The sequence below is a fragment of the Alosa alosa genome, chromosome 13 (assembly GCF_017589495.1).
Source record: "Alosa alosa isolate M-15738 ecotype Scorff River chromosome 13, AALO_Geno_1.1, whole genome shotgun sequence".
Taxonomy (NCBI): Eukaryota; Metazoa; Chordata; class Actinopteri; order Clupeiformes; family Clupeidae; genus Alosa; species Alosa alosa.
Window position 1 is genome coordinate 33,055,646 of NC_063201.1, and position 24,413 is coordinate 33,080,058.

Here is a 24,413-nt window from a genome sequence, read left to right on the forward strand (position 1 = left end):
AAGCATCCAAACAATGATAACGCTTTCATTATGGCTGCTTTAGCCACATAACAGACCTTGAGCTACTGTACAGTGGGTTGGGTTCCATTTAGAAGTGTCCACTTCATTCGCGCTTTCCGTGATTCACACAGCTGCGTGAAATGTATTACTACTGATATGCAAAACTATTTCGCCAAGAGGTGGCAGCTTAAGTCCGCTTGATACTGTATTGCCATTGGTTCCCAAAGGAGATTTTATTTGGGTCGCCAGCATAGCCTAGTGACAATTTATGTTGTGTAATAGGCCTAGAATAGGGCCTACCTTACTGTATATAGCTTATAGTTTTAACAGTCACGGTTTTGTCATGACTCCCTCTATGCATTTTTGCATTTAGAATAGCTCTAAAAACCGGGGGGGCGAACACGTCGCAGGGGGGGGGGGCCAGTGCGTGGGTATCTCAATCGCAAAATTAAACAATATTTCTATCGGGCTCCTACCATGGACTATGCTGGGTGAACTCAGCCTGATCTGCCGGTGATTCCTTTTCGATTTCTTAAAAGATTGAGCTTGGTCTGGCGAAAGCCAGACTAACCATGGACCTCATAGTTGCAAAATGCAAGGGAACATGAATCAGCATATTATTTGCACAAACAATAACAGACAGTAGCTCTTCAACGTGGCCCGTTAAAATGTGTATGAACAGTCTAGCAACGCATTTCATGAAGGCCCTTTCGGACATGTCAGTTATTTACACCACTGGGTAAAACGGCATTTTGTTTTAGACTACTGGTATTCTACTGGCTGAATATCATATGAACTAGATGACTAAACTTATGCATATGTAGAAGAAGAAACATTCACAAAAATCCATGACATGACCTCTCTTCTTGATAGCTGTTGAAAATTGCATGGAACTGACAGGGATTGTTTTGTTTAATAATAAATAAATAAATACATTATGCTGCTACCTTCTGCTTTTCCCAAATACAATGTAGCCTACAGGTGTACCTTTCATCAGTCCAGTTGCAATGGATGGACTGTGATGAACTGCCCTACTTGTGATTGTTTAGAGATTTTAAAGGTTTTATAACAATGCTACATATTTTTAAGTGCTACAAATCTATTCACTTTTGCAGCGCCAGTAGGCTACTTTGTGTTGCAGCGAAAAGTTTCAAGAGTGGGGGATGGAGTAGAAGATGGAGACAAATTCATTAATATGATTTATTTTCGCGGAATGGATGTACAGGACTGAGCGGCGGTCATATTTTGTATATGTCTCAGGGAATGTATATGTCTCAGGGAGACATGTCGCTGGTGTTACTGCATAAGAAAACTCTTATTTTGAAATACAAGCAATCATACTAATGACATCACTGGACTTCCTTTTACCTGGAGGTCTATAATGAAAGGCACATGTTAAATCCACAGCCTCCTTTCATTTATCAGAAATCTTTGCATTTTTTTTATCATTATTTTGTATTGAAGATTTTAGTCAACGACACTGGTATGACCTTCTTAACTCTTAAGGAAATGAAAGAAAATAGAATACAAATGGATTCAATGACATACTATGCTGAGTCTGAAATTGTCACTGGTGTTACCGTCACTGGTGTTACTATTTGGTTAACTTACCATTGATGAAGACGTAAAGTAAAAACAGCGACTCATAGAAATTGCTTATGTAACTTATGTAAAACATTATTATATTAAACTTGTATGTAATGTATTGTATTTGTCCCTTATGTGTATTCTTAAATGCAAAAAGTGGACGTTTGTTTCTGTAGAATGACCCTGCAAGTGACTGACCTACTGTATCTGGGTGCGTTTTGAGATGCCTGAGGAAATTCAATGTTGTTGAACTGGCATCATTTATCCTGGTGCCACACACCTTATGTAACTGTTTGCTTATTTCCACGGTGTATAAAGTTATTGTAACCAAAAGTAATGATCTGTGAGTGTGCGCACATAGCGCATGCAATATGTTGCACATTATGGCAAATGGGACATGCAGCTCGTCATATGTTTCCCCAACATATATGCACCAATAAATTAAAATAGAAATACAATGAATAAATTTAGATTTAAAAAAGCAATAATTGCATGAAATACAGGTTGTTCACGAGTCTCGAAGCTCAAGTCCAAGTCAAGTCTGAAGTCTTTTGAGGTGAAGTCACAAGTCAAGTCTGAAGTCACTGTTCGTGCAACTTAAGTGCCAACTTAAAGCAACACCAAAGAACTTTCCCTCTGTCGCACGCATGCTATTTGTTTACCCAGCACCGGCTATGCAAATAACAATGTCCATAGACAAGGTATAATATGTTGCACGATTTATGAAAGTACGATGTATTGCGACATCAGATGCAAGTCAAATTTGTAGTTTTTTATGTCTCATTCCATCGAACTACAGATCCGCTACCCGATCTGGCAAACTTACATAGTGTGGTTATAGCCGATAGAGGGTGGGAAGCGAATGCAGAAGTGCCGTTCACCCTGTTACAAGTTGATGAACCACTGAAACGATTTTGGAAACATTATTTCAAGGTACAAAAAACTCTTTGGTGTTGCTTTAAGAATCTCGAGCCCCCATCCATGTTGCCCTATCTGCCTTTTTAGAATATTAATACAATCATTTTTCAATACCTTGTTAAGCCTCCCTTTCCCAATAAAACAGCTCATAACATTCTCCTATGACATCCCAAAAAGTTGGATAATACAAAGCAATCTGGGCATATGTTTTGATTTATTGACCTGATGAATGATCCAATCATGACCCACTTTTTGTGTCTTGGCAGAGACTGACAGATTTTCATTGAAAATGTACCTTACATCTGTAATTAAACAACAGGAAAGGCTTTTACCTGGCATGTCCTCTAAATAATCAATTAGCGCTGAGGTCGCTTTTTATTTTGGAGATTTGGGGACCCCAAGATGATATTTTTTTCTGTAACTCTTCAACAGTGATGGATGTTTTGCCTCTCTTACCATCCTCCTCACTGTGTGTGGGGGAAGATAAAGTTGGATCTTTGACCAAGCAATTTTGTCACATTTCTAGAACCATTTCTAGATTAGATAGATTAGAACCGTTTAATTACTGTTTAACTGTAAATAGCTGCATTTTCAAAGAAGTTCTTAGTTTTTTATAGCTAGTATTCCCTGTCTTACAAATGTCAACACGCTTTCTTTTTATTTAAATTCAGTGTATTTTCTTGTCTATCATTCATTCATCAATCCTAGCACATGCTGTGATCATAGGCGCCGATACCGTGGGTGCTCCGTCGCTCAAGCACCCACGGAAAATATCGAGCACCCATGTGTGCCAACTTACAGTCCCGGCTAAATTCACATTAATTTAAAATCAAACATCGCAGTTGATGTTAAATTCAGCATCTGATAATGGGTCATTCCACGTCAGTTCAACCAGGGCCCACGCACTTAGGTCTCAAAAAATTCTGAAAAAAATTACCAGGTGTACCTATGTTACCCAGGAGACACACTGTAAAATTACTCTTATGTAAGATCAATACTTTCCAAGATACAGACAGTTTTACAGGGGGAGGGGGGTGTCGATTTTGTTCGGACTCTTTTTTTTGTCAAAGTTCACAAGCCCACAGCGCAAGAACTAAACTATGTATGAGGCTCAAATTTTGCATGCTGGTACATAAATAGGAATAGTATGTAGCAAAATCATCACGTTTGGTCTGGATAATCCTGCATGGTCATAGCTGTTCCTCAAAGTTGATACAAATTTTTGTCTGGGCTCTGTTTAAGCCTTCAGAAGACATATTTGTACTCAACATAGGCTCTTGATTTATTTTCCTTACTGAGATAAGTAGAAACATTCTCACAAAAAGCAATGAACAGAAAACAAATCCATTCAGGGTCTGAACAGCAGACCTCAAAAGTCTGAAAAATCATTTTGGTTATCATTTTCAGAGCACCCAAACACCTTGTGGGAATATACAAAGATTTTTTTTTTAAAATATGTTTTTCTTTATTCTCCATGATCCCTTCTTTTTGAAAACACCAATTTGACTTGTCTTATGCAAATCTTTCTTTTTTATTTTCCACTCTGAACATGGGCAAAATGCCCCATTGACATCAATATTTTTTATATTGAGTCACCACACTGCCACCTGTGGTTGTATAGAGTAACCTGTGGTAGCTCTATACAAAACATATTGATGTTTACAATGTAGCCCTGAATATCATTTTAAAAGTAGTCTGAAAGCTTATTGTTTTGTGACACAGCTAAACACTGGTAGCCTAGGCCTACCTGATAGAACGTCTATAACATAGCCTATTAATGTGATGAGGTGGTCGCAACTCGCAAAAGTAAAGCAGATAGAAAAAACAGCAGATGAGAAGGACCTGAGAGTGCCACTGACGACGTGACTGCCTCATAGGCTCACAGGTTGGTGAAGGAGAAAGCTACATCTAAATGAGCTCAGGGACTATGCTTTTGTTCCACTTACTGTCGGCTGATGCGCGCTTCTGGATGGATAGGCTATATCTTGTTTTTTTAATGGCGTGATGTCAACACGAAATATAATTTTTGTTTATAAAAACAAAGCAAAGTGTTTTTCCTTTTCGTTTGGGTTAACGCCATTTCAATTAACCTTCTGAGTTACGTAAACTGTTCAGGAGTCAAACGACGGATCATGTGTGATTTAGGCGTAGTGTAGGTGACTGAAAGTGCACAAAAATTGTGCCTTTGCTTAACAGCATTTAAGAAATGCCCTCGGGGGTGACGCCCATGGACTCGCGCAAACTGTATTGGCGTTTTGTGTGTGCCGCTGTTGATTTCCTAAAGTGTTGGAAATGCATACAGTGGGCATCGCTTTCAAATGGCCACTTCAGTCGCGCTCTGCCTGCCGCCCCTTCTGAAAAAGCTCGATTTACCTCGATTTAGGCTACTTGGGTATGGCTTAAGGCTTGACTACACGGTGGTAACGAAAATCGAAATCGAAATTTGCTGTCTACATTATTGTCAGTGTTGGGGTAACGCAACTTCATAAAATCAAAACAGTGGTGTGATAATTGAGCCAGTAGAGAAATAACTGTTCAGAATTAATCTGTAGCCTTGGGTAGGCTTCTGCGGCGTTTTTAACAGGCTACGCTATAGAGGCTTAGACAACTATGACCCACGTTTTGGTTTAAGAAAATAATTTGCCCTACTTCTTGACTGCAATGTAGTCAATTGACTGCTTGACATGTCATTTTTATTTTTCTGTACAATAAACAAATACATCTGCTTAATGCCGCAGAATTACATTCATATTTGGAACTTACATGGTCCAATGCATCGTTACACTAAAACCATAGTAAAACCATGTTTCCCAAAACCATAGTAGCAACGAACGTTCGCAACCACTATCGTGAAGTTGTGTAGTTAGAACTACACCTCTCGACCTGTGGTAGAGTAGAAGCATAGTTCCAGGGATCTTCATGTCAAAGACGTCACTGACGCCAGTTATTTGTTTGCAAATTATTAATTATAAATATATTTAGGTTTCTAATTGATATTTACACCTCTAACCACCATACATCCATTTTGATAATATGATAGGCACAAAAGATAAACTTAGGTAAACAACGATGTCAATATTGTTGTCAAAATCTTAACCCAGATTCGAACTCTTGGACAGAGGACTGGTAACTGCTGTGCAACGGCGGCTGCCATCTGCCGGCCTTAACGCAGTGCGCCACAGAAGTATGTGCAGGTGCCCGTTCACATGCTACTAAACGTCATTAACCACCTTGGTCCAGACTACTGAAGTTTGGAAACTATCATGGTCCAAACTTACAATACTATGTAAGTACGACAGTTTGGGGAAACAGTCGTAACTTACATGTTGGTTAGTTGAACGATGCATCCTGTTAGTAAAAAGCTAACCTCCGTAGTTGTACGGCAAAACGCACCCCAGATCAGCTTGTAGGCCATTAGCAATCTGTTTATTTTATTTTATGAAGCCTACACAGTAGATCACATGCCACATTCTCACTTTCAATAGACAGATGCAATAGCAATTGGTCAAGTATTGAGTATAAAGCAATTAAGATAGTAACCTATACACAGGGGCCCGGGCCCCATCTGAAATCTCACTGGTCCCTGACTGGCCCCTGTATCGTCAATCATCAATAAGTGTCAAACTTGTTGAGAACGACGATCAGAGATGCAATTCCATTCCCAAACAACTGGTGGCAGTAATGCACCTATGAAGCTTGAAAACTGAAGCACACAGTGAACTGTAAAGGAAAGAATACATTTGGCTAACCAGAAATGTCTCTGCTAAAGTGAAGAAACAATACATTTGGCTAACGGAAGTATCAGCTAACGTGAAGAACCGATACATTTGTCTAACGAAAGTATCAGCTAGAATTCTAACGTGAAGAACCGATAGCAGCGTTTCATCCTCCACAGAAGTTTCTTGGTGAGTCACAAATCTCTATGTTGGTTATCATCATTATGTGGAAGGGACATTTATTTATTGCTGTCACAATATGTTAAGTTTGTCAATTAAATTATGCAACAGCAGCAAGCTTGTAGTGAACTGTTAACTGACTTAGTCAGTGAACTGTTTACATTAACTTAACGTTAGGTTACTTGAGTTGAGGTTTGATTGTTATTCATTGTTAGCATGCTGATAGATTTTATGTATGGAAAGGTAGGCTAATGTATGAAGTGTTTGCAATGGTGTTATATGAAACGCAGAGAAATTGACATCCTGTTTGTTTGGGGTCCGAAATTAATAATATTACATGCGCTAGTGCTCCTTACCAAATGTAAATAACGTTCGATTTTTTTTTTTGCTTGAGGAAAAAGTTTGGCAGCTGCTAACATGAACATGAGAATACATGCCTAATAGCTAACGCTACGTTTTTGTAGTTAATGTGAGCTATCATTGCAAAGTTATCAACAGAGGTGGAAAGTAACGAAATACATTTACTCACGTTACTGTATTGAGTAGTTTTTCTGTGTATTTTGTATTTTTTAAGTAGTTTATAAAATCGGTATTTTAAATTTTACTTGATTACATTTTGAGTGAAGTATTGTACTTCGCTACATCAAAAATCCCATCTTTTACTTGAGTAAAAAAAAAAGTTAAGACTAACGAAAACAGAAAGGGAGAGAAAAGAAATTGCGCCCTAAACCACTAGCCTAGTGATAATGATCAGCATGTAGGCTAGCCTACAACAGGACATGAATCAAGCTGGCGCCATGCAGTCTTTCTGAAAGTGATGGAGATGGAGCTGGATCACGAGATGCATCAGATTACATGTGTATGTATTTTCCGCTATTTCAATGAGTTGTCTCAGTTCGTTTTAGCACTAATGATTGCGGAGATATTCAAGCAAACACCGTGGAATTTCGTGTTTTGACGTTTGTGCTCACCTTTCTTTGGAAATAAGTTTATTACCAGTTGTTTCCCCTCATTTTAATGTCTCTCTCTTTTTCCTGTTTTGGCCTTTGTTTTTGGTAACCTGACTTGGCTTTCTTGGAGAAAGGCATTGCACCAGCAGAACAACAATTAGCGGTCCACTAGGCCTACTAGCGATGCTCAACTTAATAAACAAAAGATAGACTACCTTATGAATCGTGCAGGCGGACTAAACCATTTAGCTCTTTAGCAAGGGAGAGTGAGAGTGACCTTACACAGTTTTCACTATGTTTTGTATACAAAATCCAGTCAGTCAACCTTTAAATTTCGTCTGACATTCATTTTGACATTTAATTTAGAAGTTAAAATATTAAGGCAAAATAAATATATGGTGGAAATAAGTATTGAACGCTTAATTTTTTTTTCAGTAACTAGCCTAAACTTCCAGTGAGTCTATTCGAAATTTTCACCACACATTATATTAACACACATATAAAAAATCCAAACATAAGAATTTTATGTATTAAAGTGGAATGACACAGGAAAAAAGTATTTGTGCCTACTGAAATTTTTTCAATACTTTGTGGAAAAGCCTTTGTTTGTAAAGACAGCTTCAAGACATTTCCTATATGACAAAACTTATTAGTGATTTTGGTCCATTGTTCTAAACAGATTCCAGGGGTCCCTCTTGTGAATCCTGATCTTTAGTTACTTCCAGAACTATTTAATTGAATTGGCTGCCTTCAAGTCTTTCTGGAGCTTTCTCCGAGTGGTTCTTGGCTCTTGGAATTGACTATCCTTCTGACTCCCTGGTCAGAAATATTGCGAGATCCTGTGCATGGCCGGTTGATGATGCAGTGATGTTTCTTCCACTTGCAGACAATGGCTCCCATGCTGCTAACTGGAAGATTCTGAAGTTTTGAAATTCATCTGTAACCAGTTTCATTGATATGTTTTGCAACAATAAGGTTGCAAAGGTCTTGGGAGAGCTTTTTGCTTTTATCCATCATGAAATGTTTCTTGTGTGACACCTTGGTAATGAAAAACCTAGCCCATTAATATTTAGGCTACTAACCAAGCTTATATTAATTTGCACAGATAGAAAGGATAACTACTCTCTAACTACTTACAGATTCCAGCTCGTTCCTTCCCTTTCCTTGCCTTAGTGCTTTTTCTTAGCGTGTTCAATACTTTTTCCCTCTGTTATTCCACTTCATTACACATGACTCTACTTATGGAGTTGTTTGGATTTTTTATGTGTGGATTACCTATTATTGGGGCCCTATACTTCCCACTTTCCCCGCCAGTTCGATGGCCTTTAATCTGCTGAACCTTCTGCTCGTTTCCAAATATAAAAAAACTCCATTGGCCTGCCTGCCTCAGCTGCCTGTGTGGGGCTTTTCAGTTGTGCTGGATTACTGTTCACTGCAAAGTGACCAAGGATGAGTGCAACTAACTTTTAAAATCAACTACTGCTCAAACTTAAAGGAGAATTCCGGTGATTTTTCACATTTTTCACATTTCTCAACGTCACAGAGTACTGTCGGTATGAACAAAACTGAAACAATCGGTTTTACCTAGCTGGAGTTGCTGCAGCTACAGCGCTACACACTGGGAGCATGAACATGGCTGCCGTAGCTGCTGGCTGCAGCAACTTGAGCTAGGACCAAAGTCCTTTTAGGCAAGTACTTCCACTCGGCGGCCATATTGCACCGCTTTTTGAGCACTTATCGGGCATCTATTTCGTCAGAAATGCGTGTGCGCAAGGCTTCACAACACCAATCTTGCTCCAGCGGCGAGATCACAACAGATGATTGTCACGATGTCTTCACAGCACACCACATGATTGGCTCAATGTATTCACAACACACCACATGATTGGCTCAATGTATTCACATGTCGACGTTTGGCCGCGGAAGGGTTGTGATATGTGTAGACAAACCAACCCCATGCATTACTATGGAGGATTTTTTGAGCGCTGTATCTCCTCATTAGAAAGTCTCTGGTAAAACTGGTTGTTCTGGTACCCCCAAAAAAAAAAAAAAAAAAAAAAAACTTTTATTTTTACTTAAAGTACATTTTAAATGAACTACTTTTTACTTTTACTTGAGTGCATTTTCAGATCGGTATTTTAACTTGTACTTGAGTAATATTTCATCAAAGTATTGGTACTTTTACTTGAGTACAATATTTTCGTACTTTTTCCACCTCTGGTTATCAACCACTATTCTGAGTGTATTTGATTCATGGGCTTCGCATGAATTCTGTCTCAAAGTGTTAGGACAAGGAGAGTTTCATTCAGATAAATTGGTTAAATTTTCTACTCTATTCACTTAAGCTTTATATGATTTAAAAAAAAAATAATAACTGGTTTTACAGTTGCCAGACGACATGCTGAATACAAGCATGGATTTTGTGACACGCATTTGTGTTTCACGTACAGACTGGGATGGCGCAGGAGCTGGTGACTTCAACCCACAGTCTTCAGAACCACCAGTCACCAAGCATAGCTGCTCATAATGGTATGATGCTATTTTCTATTGCCACTATAGTGAGCATATTTTGTCATTCATCTTTAGTGTTTTGCTACCCCTTCCGTAGTTTTTTCGCTTTCAAATGACCCATCGTCAGTCTTCAAAGCAGAATCAGGCTTTTCTAACTGGAAGCAAGATGGTGGCTGCAAAGACCATTCCAAATCTGACCATTGTAAAAATAGCTGTTGAAAAAATTGTGTAAATATGATGTAGTTGTTGCTCACATGCTGTGTGTGTGTGTTTGTTTTAATGTACACAAACTGGCAGTGAAAGTGGTTTCTCTTTTCAACAAAAGGGGAAAGAGTTAAAGTAAAACTTGTTTTGAACGTGTGTGTATGATGATGTATGATTTCTGTTTAAAATATCAATGTATTTCCACTGAAGTGTCTATTATATTTTAGTTTTATATTGTGTTTTCAATGCACATTATAAATAAATGGGAAAATGTTTAAAAATTGTTTTGGCTTTTTTGTTTTTTAGCATTTAGCATTCAAGTATTTGAACAAGGTAACACTGGTGAAATGTATGCACCTTACTGCTGTGGTGTAGTCTAGTTAGCTGTAGTGGGAGATTAACCCCAAATGTTAATACCTATCCTTGTCTGTTTTAAGTAAGTATACTGAGATGGTGATGCTTTTTAAGTGGGTATACCAGAGACTTTCTAATGAGGAGACACAGCACTCAAACAATCCTCCAAAGAAATGCATGGGGCTAGTTTGTAACGCCAATATGGCCATTGTCTACACATATCCCACCCCTTCCTCGGCAAAACGTCGACATGTGAATACATTGAGCCAATCGTGTGGTGTGATGTGAATACATGGAGCCAATCATATGGTGTGTTGTGAACTCGCCGCTGGAGCAAGATTGGTGTCGTGAAGCCTTGCGCACGCACATTTCTGCCGAATAGGATGCCCGATGAGTGCCCAAAAAGCGTTGCAATATGGCCCTTGAGTGGAGGGACTTGCCTAAAAGGACTTTGGGTATACTGTGTATAGTCCTGCATATCACGTCGACTACGTGCCTCTGCCTTACTGAACAAAGGGTTTTTCTGTGTATGGATGATGACCGGTTCTTGGCCGTTAAAAACGAATAGCATTTTGCAACTTGACAAGTTTGCAAGTTACCCTGCTTTGATGAGAATGTTTTGTGTATTTACATAGGCGTTCATTGGGCTAGCCTACATGGGTTGATACGTGCGGAAAAGTCCTGTTTGCTGTTGAACTTGCGCCTTACCTCTTCTATGTTGATTAACAAAGCCATAAATTATGGCCCATAATGCAGCTTACTTCAATGATTCTGTGAACTGATCTGTCATTCAGAGCTCCGGAAAGTTCCCAGATATTTTGAAACACCTGTTAGCAATCTCTGATGGCAGATTATTCCCTCAGATGGCTCTGATTATTCCCACGGTTCAACACACGAGACGACTGAACGCCCAGGTGTTGTTACTATGTGCACATTAGCCTATAATACTAGAACATAGTTTGGCTGCAATGGCTTTATTATTTTCTGCCAGTTAGTGCATTTTCCCTGTGTATAAGTTATACTACATGCATTATTGTGTTTGACACTGAGGATAGCCTATCTGAGACGGTGGTCTGCTTCAAATGAGTTAGCCTACGTTGTGAAATTGAGAATGGCACTCAGAGTAAATCCTTTAGTCTATCTTTGTATTGTGAAATTAAAATTAAATATGGAATATTACAATCAATAATATGTTGAAATGAATTAAAAGGAATCAATTTCTATGAAAAAATCTCTGTCTATTGTTATTGTGTGTGTCTAGGCCTATCGTGGCATATAGGCTACTGCTAAAAGCGCCACTTTCGCCTAGGCTATTTAATTGTATCGCCTTGTTAAGCTATCTTGTGGTGTGCCAAGAGAGACCCCCTTAAAGACAAAAAGATAATTCGGGCCCTGCTCTCTCTTCAGTGCTATGACTCGTTCGGCTGTGAACTTGTTTCGCCAAAAAAAACTCTATTGCAGATATCAATGCGTCTTTGTTCATGGGTTTGGCCTCACAGCAGAGGCTTAGACAACTATGACCCACGCTTTGGTTTAAAATTTGCCCTACTTATTGACTGCAATGTAGCCAATTGACTGCTTGACAGGTTATTTTTTTTTTTTCTGTACAATAAACAAATACATCTGCTTTATGCATAGAATTATGCACTTGGCCAGCCTATAGAACGGGCACATTTTGGAGAGAATAGAGAATGTACGCACACAAGTATCTGTAGGCTATTTGTGGCTGGTTACCAGCAAACAATGTTTATTGCATTAACTCAAGACGTCAAACATTTTCTAAACAATACAAACAGAAAGGATGCAGCAGGCAGCAAATTTAGAAGAGTCATTTCCAGTGGAAGAACAAAATGCTGAATGAAGCCCAAAGATATGAAGGCATATCTAGCAAGTTGTTATTTTTTAAAGACGTAAATGGTTGGGCTATAGCCTAGTTTGCAAGAAGGAGACATAAAGCGTGAGCATGCCACACTATCCACAGCTGTGGTAGCAGGGGTAGGAGGATTACTGTTAGCGCAGGATTTATATACAATTCTTCATCAGAAGGCCTGCCGCGAATGCAGGCTTGCCCAAAAAAAGGCCTGTGGTTTGCGCAGCCTACAGTAAGTAGGTCTTAGTGAGTTAGGAGTCCTCTAGACTTCTTTTCAGCTGTCTCAGAGGTGGAAAGTTTCGTTCGTTGGGGGCAGGGCCGGATTAACCATTCATAGACCCTTGGGAACAAATGTCTGATGCCCCCCCCCCCTGCCCCTCAGCCAACGTGAATCGGGCGGTCAGTTAATAGGCCTATCGTGAAGATTTGTATGCATGTGTCGAATCCATGTGTTTATTTTAGAGGGGATATTCGAACGTCATTTTTGAGCAATTTTGACCCCCGGTCCGGGGAGTGGGGGTCGCTATAATGCGTGTGAAATAGCACCATTGAGTTGCCTATGCGAAATAGCCTTAAAATCGTTCCGGTGTTGTGTGCCTTCTGGTTTCTCCACCTACTGGTTTCCTGGCGCGTGCATGCGCTGTAGCAGTTGTCAGACATTCACAAACAAGTTGTTTTAGGTGGTTTGAAGTCGCTTTTCATACGCCATGAGCACTCGGCTACATTACAGCCACTCGGACAAAAGACATGTAAAAAAATATATGTTTTGAAAACTAGCATTAAACTGGATTCGATCCCGCAAAAGCAACACACGCGTGACTCTCTCCATCCTGATTCCCTACTCTTTGACCCAACTAATATGTTATGCGAATCAATTAACTATTGTAGGCTACCATTAATTAATAGGCAACACCCAGGTAACATGTTGTCCAGGCTATCTGAAACAAGGGGTTGCCTCTCATCTACAACAACTGGTTACCTTGGGCTGCTACAGTCATCAGTGCACTGTGCACAGTAGGCCTATGCTACTCTTTGTGGTTGATCAACTAAAAATAAAAGATGTATTTGGTGATGACGTTATTGTAGGCCTAGTAGACCTAAATTCTGAGAAATTAAATGGTACGAGAAATGATCTACAAAGCGCACCAGACCGCGATGTCTTCAAGGGTTGAATGAAGGGAGTTTGCAAAAATTAGTGTATTTTTCAAGTCAATAAACATTCTTAATTTTCGAATGTCTTTGTCAGGGAACATCTGACTTTTAAAAACCATAGGCCTGGTAGTCGCTCAGACAAGGAGTTATAAGATAAGGGCAATACCATTTGTCACCTAATGCAGTTCAGTGAATTAGAAAGATACTATCAGAAGCCAACAATCATAAAGCACCTGTGCGCGTGCGCTTGCTCTCTCCTCTGCCCATGAAGCTGTCTGCGTGTTGTAAGCTAGATTTGCGTGAGTTATTTCTATCTGCTTTACTTTTGTGAGTTGCGACCACCTAGGCTATGTTATAGACGTTCTATGAGGTACCAGTGTTTAGCTGTGTCACAAAACAATAAGCTTTGTCAGACTACTTTTAAAATGATATTCAGGGCTATATACATTTTAAACATTCAGGGCTGAAGACCCGACAAAGCCTTGCGTTAATTCTTCAGGTGGGAAGTGTCAGGAATTTTCATACGAGAGACGCTCTCATTGGTGGTTAGTATATGGAGTAGGGAATTGACAGCAACATATCCAATCACATTATAAGAGATGCTGAATTTAACATAAACTGCGATGTTTGATTTTAAATTAATGTAAATTTAGCCGGGACTGTAAACTGGCACACGTGGGTGCTCAATGTTTTCAGTGGGTGCCCGAGAGACGGAGCACCCACGGTATCGGCGCCTATGACAAGCGTATCTCGCGGTTGCATCCATTACAAACAAACAGGCAATGTGAACGTCTGGGATTGGGGAGAGCACTAAATGCTCTTCTGAATAAGCACGAAGTCAAGCCTTTAAATAAAAAAACTCTTTAATAATCAAAAAATGATGTCTGTCTATCATCGTTGCACTCGGAGAAAACCAGAATGTTTAATTTGTCCTGCGTTTTTTCTACGGCTGCAAACGGGATTCACTCGCCGTTAACCAAATATTTCTTTATTAGGGCAGGGCAGGCATATTTCTGGCTATTAAATTATTTCTAAACCAGTCTGCTAAAGTCTGTACTGAAGTCTGTAGGGGTTTCCAGCTCCATTTCTTTTTACGAGACACCCTGCTCACTTGAGACCTCTGCCGGTTGTTGCAGCGTCGTTGCAGCGTCACTGGAAAAATACAAATTAAAGTCGCGTGATCCCGTGCGCGGACCACGAGGGAAGCTGGCCAAGTCGAAGCACTGCCCACTGTACACATTAGGCTACTTCTCAAAAACCGTATGGCCACAATACACATGGGCGTTGGTATCGGGCATTTAATTGTTTGAGCACCCACCGACGGAAACATAAATCAGCGCCTATGGCTGTGATCAGTCATGACCCATGAGGTCATAGAGCAGCATAAAATATAAAGGCTCATCACCCGGAGAGAAGAAATACTCTTTTCTGATTGGCTGGCAGGGTGGCTTTTAATTCTGAATAACGGGACAACTATGAAGTAGATCTGGTAAAAAAAGTTTAATTGCTGTTCCATATCAATGCTTATGAATGTTAACTATAACAACGATAGTTGGACGACGGTTGAGCCTGGAGGCAGGCTTTGCAACAATGGAATCAACTGTAAACAAGCTAACTGTCCATGCTATCGCTGTTATAGGGCCAACGAAAGTTGTACAACAAGATGAACTAGTGAGCTTCTTTTTAAACGGAACCGCGTGTTTCCTTTGCTTTACAGTGGCAACCGGGTGATAAGCGGGATAACGGCCTTCGAGGTGTGTCCAGTTATACAGAATTAATGGACTCAGGCGGAGGCTGCACGTCAGGGAGTTCTTTGCCCCTCGCCCTCGTCCATTAATTCCGTATAACAGGACACCTCGGCGGCCGTTATCCCTTACTTAACCTACATTTATAATACACTATGATTACCCTAGCAAAACCTAACAACCATCTGAATTAACCCAGCAACCGCCATAGCAACCAAGTTAATTACCCTAGGAGCCAACATAGTAACTGCTTTATTTAGCACAACAACCACCATATCTACCCTAGCAACACCCTAGCAACCATCTAAAGTACCCTAGCAACAATCTAGCAATGACTACTAAAATGTCATCCAAGAAAACCGACATAATAACCAACATCATTACACTAGTAACTAGCACACCAACCACTTTATTTAGCATAGCAACTACCATGTGTACCCTAGCAACCATCTCAATTACACTAGCAACAACCTAGCAACCACTACCATAATGTCAACCAAGCAACCAGCTTAGCAACCAACATGATTACCCTAGCAACCAGCAAAGCAACCACTTTAGCATAGTACCCACTATGAATACCCTAGCAACCATCTTAATTACCATAGCAACACCCTACAAACCACAACAAGCATATCAATTTCTTTATTTAGCATAGCACCCAATATTTCACTTTTTTTTTTTACATTTGAATACACTGGTGATTCCTTGGAATTGGATTTCTAGTTAATATTAGGCCTACTTTGTAGAAACCTGCTTTCACTTTGACATTAAAGACAGTACATTATTGTAAAAGGGGGCAAATTAAATGGACGAAGATTCCATTTATAAAAGCAATAAAAAGGGGAAAATATCCAAGAGGGTGAATACTATTTATAGGCACTGTACATCTGTGCAAAACTTCTATTTCATGTGACCTGATTGGATTTCAGTTAACAATCCCTTCTTGCTGTGGCGGAATAAGATTATCATTTCTTGTGTAAAATGCTTCACAATAAAACCTGAAAACCACTGAAGATGGGAAAACCCTTTATGTATTAGATGTAATTCAATGCTAATGCAATTCATACTTGATGTTCTTTTTGCAGAAGGTTTAATGACTGAGAGGACAGACATTCAGAGAAGAAAATGAGGAACTTTATAAGGAAATGAGAAACTATGGAAGATGAGCAGATATATGCTAAAAATAGTATATACCTCCTGGCAGTAGGACAGGATCTGACTATAGTCAGTGAAGCATTCTTGACGACCCTGAGGGTCAGGTTCCCACTGGCCATTTGCCTGGTTCATGTGTAAGAGTGGCCGTCCACAGAACATGGCAATCTGTGGCTCCATCAGTGGCTGACCTGGGCCCACCACATCATTCGTGATCTGTACCTGGAATGATGGGGCACAAAAAAAGAGAGATAGACGTCAATGACAAGCATTTAAACAAATAAAAATATGGAACAGTCCTGTAGCCCACAACGTCTCACCTTGTGCTTCAACCTGTAATCTTGGACTTATAAAGAAGAGGGTAATGCTTTGTCTGTAATGCAAAACTCTTAGGTAGTGAGGTTTAAAGTACATGACCACCTATCCTAACACTGATATTGAACTACCAAACCCAACATCTCACCCACAGAGTAAAATTACATATCTAGTGACTACAACCATACTAAGATTTTAACTGTGACTGAGTACTTCAGCTTCTCTCTTTCTCTCTCTGTGTGTGTGTGTGTGTGTGTGTGTGTGTGTGTGTGTGTCTGTGTGACTTAGAGAGGATGTCCCAAAGACGTGTAGGCTACAAGGAAAGGAATTAAATATAAATATGTATAGTTTATATTTTGAATGGATTAATTGAGGAAATTATTATTATTATTATTATTATTATTATTATTATTTAATAAATAATAATAATAATAATAATAATAATAATAATAATAACTAGAAATGCAATTCCAAGGAATTACCAGTGCATGAAAATGCAAAAGTTGTGATGTAAAATATCATGTATAGTTAAAATAGACTAGATGTACCGCATAGCGGTACAAAATATGACCGCCGCTCAGTCCTGTACATCCGTTCCGCGAAAATAAATCACACTTCAATTTGTCTCCATATTTTACTCCATCCCCCACTCTTGAAACTTTTGTGTATGCTTGTTTGGCATGCCTGAGTGTGTGTGTGTGGCTGCACAGAAAGTAGCCTACTGGTGCTGAAAAGGTGAATAGATTGTAGAATAGCCAAAGAAGATGTAGCATTGTTATAAAACCTTTAAAATCTCTAAACAATCACAAGTAGGGCAGTTCATCACAGTTCATCCATTGCAACTGGATTGATGAAAGGTCACTTACACCTGTAGGCTACATTGTATTTGGGAAAAGCAAAAGGTATCAGCATAATGTTATTTATTTATTTATTATGTATTTATAAACAAAAACATCTCTGTCAGTTCCATGCCGTTTACAACAGCTATCAAAAACAAAGGTCATTTTTGGATGGATGGATTTTTTGTGAATGTTTCTTCTTCTACATAAGATTTGTGTCATCTTTAGTTCATGTAATACTTTATTGTCAATGCACAAATTAAGTAACAGTAGTCTGAAACGTTATTGTTAATGCACAAATTAAGTAACAGTAGCCTAGTCTGAAACTAAATGCTGTTTTACATCTAACCAGTGGTGCAAATAACTGACATGTCCAAATGGGCCTTGATGAAATGCGTCGCTAGACTGTTCATACACATTTTAACGGGCCAAAGTTGAAGAGCTTTTGTCCGTTATTGTTCGTGCAAATATAGGCTGATTCATGTTCCCTTGCATTGTTTAACTGAGGTCCATGGCTAGTCTGGCTTTCATCAGACCAAGCTCAATCTTTTAAGAAATCAAAAAAAATAAATAGCGGGCAGATCAGGCTGGGTTCACCCAGCCTAGTCCATAGGCACCCGATATTGTTTAATTTTCCCGATTGAGATATACACGCTCTGGCTATTCTAAATGCAAAAAAAATGCATCAGGGAGTTATGACAAAACGGTAACTAACAAACTAGATCCTAATAGAAAGCTGTTAGCTTCCCTAAGCTACAGGTAGGATTATAAGTAGGCCTATTGACAACATAAATTGTCAATAAGCTATGCTGGCGATACAAATAAAATCTCCTTTGAAACCAATGGCTTACTTTACAGTATCAAGCGGACTTAAACGGTCATATCGTGGCGAAAAGTTGTAATAACATTCACGCAGCTCCGGAGTCAAGGAAAGCCTTGAATGAAGTAGCCACTTCTAAATGGGACCCACTACACAGTAGCTTAAGGTGTTTTGCTAAAGCAGCCATAATTAAATGAAGGTGTCATTGTTTGGATACTTCACACACACGTGCTTTTTAATTTCACAGACTACAACTACCAAGCTGTAATCAAAGCACATCGATTCCCCCACACCCCTGCACGCACTTAAAACAAAATAAACAGGCGCCTCAGTCTCACGCATGTATAGGCAAAACTGTATCAGACCGGTGTAACGTTGGTAAATCTTCCATTGCACAGAATGATTTTGTAGCACGTGCAATAAATGACAGTCGAAAGATACAAACAGTGCTGCTATACATTTGCTTGGTATAACCGCATTTATAGTTTTCTACAAATGCAATCAATCAAATGCCTCCATCACTCAACCAACGCTTAACGGTAACATTACCTAGGTCCTTATTGATATTACAAGATTAACGCACCTGCAGTAAAAACAAGCATGTCCGATAAACATCCTCAGATTTATTTCGCTTCAAGAAGAAATGGGAATTACACTTCATGTGAACATCGTCCTATCCTTTTCAAATTTATGTTTATGTGTGTGGGTGTGTGTGTGTGTGTGTTTGTGCGTGCTTGTGTGTGTGTTTGCCTGCGTATGTGTGTTTGTGCATGTGCATGCATGCATATGTACATATGTCTACTGTGTGAGTATGTGTCATAATGTTATGATTACTGTAAATGTATGTGTGTGCGCAGTGTATCTGTTTATGCACATGTGTGCACATGGAATGGGTTAACATGACCCCTGGAGGCAAACATACAGAAAAAATTGGTCATCCTAGGCCCTACAGTTCTCAAGATATTCACAGAGAACTGTGTCTGCCCTACCCTCCTTTCGGGGGGTCCAGTCCAGCGGGGGGAGGGCTACAGATCAAAAAGAAGAATGACGGTTCCATGCTATCCATGTGGGGGTACATGCCCACCAAGTTTTGTGTACCCTGGTCTTTCAGTGTCCTGGGAATCCTTGTTGGTGTACGTCACTAAATGTGCACATAAATGATTTTATTGTAAGGCCCCCCATGAACGAAAGTACACAAAACTTGGCATGCATTCGGAGGGTGTCATAATGATCCTACACTTCCAATTTCGTGCAGTTTTGACTATGTTAGGTCACAGATACCTTCAATTACATCACCTCATTTTTACTTTTTGTGTTTAACTAGGTGGCTTATACATGAAATGAGTGGTTATGGAATGGGTTGACATGGCCCCTTGAGATCAACATACAAAAAAAAAAATGGTCCTCCTAAACCCCACGGTTTTCGAGATATTCACAGAAAACTGTGTCTGCCCTACCCTCCTTTCGGGGTCCAGTCCAGCGGGGGGCTACAGATCAAAACGAAAAACGATGGTTCCATGCTATCCATGTGGGGTTACATGCCCACCAAGTTTCGCGGTACCCGGTCTTTCAGTGTCCCGGGAATCATTGACGGAAATCTGACTAAACCTATATGACCGCCGCTTCGCTGCGCGGCGGTCATAATAATACAAAGATGGTTACTACGGTGATGCTAGGATAGACATTGCGGTTGCATAGCTTAATAAAAGTTGATAGTTTAAAAGTAGACCGTTGAATGTAGATAGTTTAAAAGTTGTTGATAGACAGCTAGTTTAATAGATAGATGGTTTAATGGTAGTTTAAAAGTAGACTGTTTAAAAGTTGAATGTATAGTTTAAAAGTTGTTGATAGACAGCTAGTTTAATAGATAGATAGTTTAATGATAGTTTAAGAGTAGACTGTTTAAAAGTGTAATGTAAATACTTTAAAAGTTGTTGACAGACTGAAAGTTTAATGAATGTTGATATTCAAATAGTTTAATGGCTGTGTATAGGTAGATATTTGACGATAACTAAACGTTGGAATGGCTCTAATGTTTGACTATGGTAACTATGTTAAATGCTACTTAGCTAACTTAGCTAATGTTTTCTAGCAGTTTTGCTAAAAATGCTAACTATGCTAATATGCTAACCATGCTACTTAGCTAATGTTTTCTAGCAGTTTTGCTAAACTATGCTAACAATGCTAACTAGCTACAGTGGGTAGGAGTCATAGTTGATGACTAGCATTTTCATGCACTGTAATAATATTTCAGGGCATTGCTTTAAAAGAGCTTTATGCTTAACCCTTAGAACCCGATTGACGCAAAGTGCGTCAAAAAACACACCCTTTCTTCTCTGTTACATTGCTCCGGAACTGTTCATCACAGCGAGATGAAACCTTTTTGGGGCTTTCCAACGAGACTACACACTTGTCTCTACGATCAAGTATGAAAATAAAAAAAAAAAATCATGAAATTAAATCAAGTAGCAATGTGCTTGCTACCAAGAAACCAGTTTCCACTTTAGAATGGGAGCCAATCTCCCAGTTATTAAGTGCTATTTCACACAGCAACCTTGGCAGTGAAATGCAGCAATGAGGTTGAGCCATACACTTGCTTATTCTACAACTGTTCTCCTACTATTTGGGATTTATTCAGACAGTATACAAGTAGGTTATGCATATTCTATTTTGGTACTTACTACTAATTAGTATGTAGAGATCAAGGGTTACAAGGTCATTATTAAGATTATATCGATAATAAAGGCCTAATTCGTCATGAACAAGAAATTTGTGAATACACACCTAACAAATGGTTAATGTTACCTAACACATGCCTTACCAGTCACTAATACAGGTATTAATTAAGTATGTATTGGTGGCTAACATGTGAACCTTAAAATAAAGTGTTACCGAATTTTTATAATAGGCTTTTTATATTTTAATTCTTTAAAAATCTAAATAAAATCAATGCTAGTACTAATACATGAATGGCAGATCTGGATAGCCTAGACTCTGCTGAAAAAAACAAACAATATATAATATGTGTGTGTGGCACTTATAATAACCAGAATAAATCCTTATGAATAAAGGTAGTGAAAATGCCCTAAAAACAGCTTAGTGTTCTAAGGGTTAACCAGTTTTCTATAAAAACAATGGTTAATAATGAATGAATTAAATCTCTATTTTAAAGGAATGATTAAATGACATCCTTCTAGACCTACAATAGTGTAAACAGTGATTTTATTATATTATTTTTTGTTTAATGTCATTTTATTTCATTCAGTCTTATTCCATTCCTCTGTTAATGTAATGGTGAATGATTAACGTATTAGGATTTTAGTTTCCCATACATTTGAGAGTTGGGTGTTTTGGTTCCGGGGGGGAATGGTTTCCCCACCGGACGTTTTGGAATGTAGAGTGTAGCTGGAGAGAAGTGAGCGCGCGTTAGGCTGGTTGCCTGTCTAAATTGGTTGTGTGAATAAAAAAAGTTATATAACCGAAGTGTAACCTGTCTTCGTCTTGCCCACGTCTAAGAGATTGGAGAGTGTGAACTCTGCAAACCCACGAATTATCAGGTTACATACTGGTGGCAGCGGTGTTTTTCTCTTGCCGGGATTCATCCTCTTGGCGCCTTCTACAACCAAGGCAAACTACGATAGCAGTCGTTGCTGTTCTTCACAAAGTTGTGGGGCTATAGCCAGGGGCGGTTCTAGGGGCGGGGCCACAGGGGCCCAGGCCCCATCTGAAATCTCATTGGCCCCTGTATCGTCAATCATCAAGTGTCAAACTTGTTGAGAACGACGATCAGAGATGCAATTCCATTCCCAAACAACTGGTGGCAGTAATGCACCTATGAAGCTTGAAAACTGAAGCACACAGTGAACTGTAAAGGAAAGAATACATTTGGCTAACCAGAAATGTCTCTGCTAAAGTGAAGAAACAATACATTTGGCTAACGGAAGTATCAGCTAACGTGAAGAACCGATACATTTGTCTAACGAAAGTATCAGCTAGAATTCTAACGTGAAGAACCGATAGCAGTGTTTCATCCTCCACAGAAGTTTCTTGGTGAGTCACAAATCTCTATGTTGGTTATCATCGTTATGTGGAAGGGACGTTTATTTGTTGCTGTCACAATATGTTAAGTTTGTCAATTAAATTACGCAACAGCAGCAAGCTTGTAGTGAACTGTTAACTGACTTAGTCAGTGAACTGTTAACATTAACTTAACGTTAGGTTACTTGAGTTGAGGTTTGATTGTTATTCATTGTTAGCATGCTGATAGATTTTATGTATGGAAAGGTAGGCTAATGTATGAAGTGTTTGAAATGGTGTTATATGAAACGCAGAGAAATTGACATCCTGTTTGTTTGGGGTCCGAAATTAATAATATTACATGCGCTAGTGCTCCTTACCAAATGTAAATAACGTTCGATTTTTTTTTTTGCTTGAGGAAAAAGTTTGGCAGCTGCTAACATGAACATGAGAATACATGCCTAATAGCTAACGCTACGTTTTTGTAGTTAATGTGAGCTATCATTGCAAAGTTATTAACCACTATTCTGAGTGTATTTGATTCATGGGCTTCGCATGAATTCTGTCTCAAAGTGTTAGGACAAGGAGAGTTTCATTCAGATAAATTGGTTAAATGTTCTACTCTATTCACTTTAGCTTTATATGATTTAAAAAAAATAAATAATAACTGTTTTTTTGCCAGACGACATGCTGAATACAAGCATGGATTTTGTGACACACATTTGTGTTTCACGTACTGACTGGGATGGCGCAGGAGCTGGTGACTTCAACCCACAGTCTTCAGAACCACCAGTCACCAAGCATAGCTGCTCATAATGGTATGATGCTATTTCCTATTGCCACTATAGTGAGCATATTTTGTCATTCATCTTTAGTGTTTTGCTACCCCTTCCGTAGTTTTTTCGCTTTCAAATGACCCATCGTCAATCTTCAAAGCAGAATCAGGCTTTTCTAACTGGAAGCAAGATGGTGGCTGCAAAGACCATTCCAAATCAGACCATTGTAAAAATAGCTGTTGAAAAAATTGTGTAAATATGATGTAGTTGTTGCTCACATGCTGTGTGTGTGTGTGTGTGTTTGTTTTAATGTACACAAACTGGCAGTGAAAGTGGTTTCTCTTTTCAACAAAAGGGGAAAGAGTTAAAGTAAAACTTGTTTAATTGAACGAAAAATGTGTGTATGATGTATGATTTCTGTTTAAAATATCAATGTATTTCCACTGAAGTGTCTATTATATTTTAGTTTTATATTGTGTTTTCAATGCACATTATAAATAAATGGAAGCGTCAGCGTTAAATTCTGTCAGGAAGACTCAATGCTACGTCACTCATTCATTCATTACTCCTAACCAATCAGCGGCGTACAACCGTTTTTAAAACTTCTTCACTCACGTATCTGTTTGCTGTCTCCAGGTATCGGTTTTCGATAGTCAGTCGTATTCCGCTTCACAGCTCACTATGTCCTCCTACAACTTGCTTGACTTTCAAGTATCTGACTCCGACGATGATGACCCTGTTCCACCTGCCAATGTGCGCGGACTCTCCGGCGTCCTCGCCGCGGGACTCCCCATGGTCAAACCATCCGTCTGAGCAGATTCTGGAGCTACTGGAGAAACAAAGGGATCCCCATCAAAAGCGGGACTCGAGAAGAAGACCTGCTCTTTATGGCCCTGAGTATTCTGGGTACTCCCTCCATATCCGACCAGGAGGATATCGCTTCCCCGGAGGCCCCAGCTCAGCCGAAAAAGGCAAGCCGAAAGCGCCCGGCTAAGCCTCCTCCATCTCAGCCAGGAAAAAGGGCATACAAAGCTCCGACGCAAACTTCGCCGGCGTCCGATCAATCCATCGTGGATGCTATCCTGTCTCTCACATCGACAGTGAAAGGCCTCGAAGCAAGAATGGAAGCCTTCGAGAGACCATCAACTTCCACACCGGCAGCCTCTCTCAACATCTCAGCGTTTTCCCACGCGCCGCTCCCCTCCACTTCCTCCTTCTTGCCAGCGGCGTTTCGCCCTCCTGCTCACTCCGCGGGCGCACCGCTTACAGAAGCATCCGCCCTAGCAGGTCTACATACCTTCAACCTC

At 39.6% G+C, this 24,413-nt stretch overlaps 1 protein-coding gene across 1 annotated transcript in view; it reads right to left on the reverse strand.

Moving 5' to 3' along the window:
- Window positions 1-24,413, reverse strand: part of aplp1 (amyloid beta (A4) precursor-like protein 1) — a 145,712-nt gene that overhangs the window by 107,079 nt on the left and 14,220 nt on the right. The window contains exon 2 of the mRNA XM_048260191.1: window positions 16,382-16,561. Coding sequence (XP_048116148.1) covers window positions 16,382-16,561 — 180 coding nt within the window. The remainder of the gene's footprint in view (window positions 1-16,381; window positions 16,562-24,413) is intronic.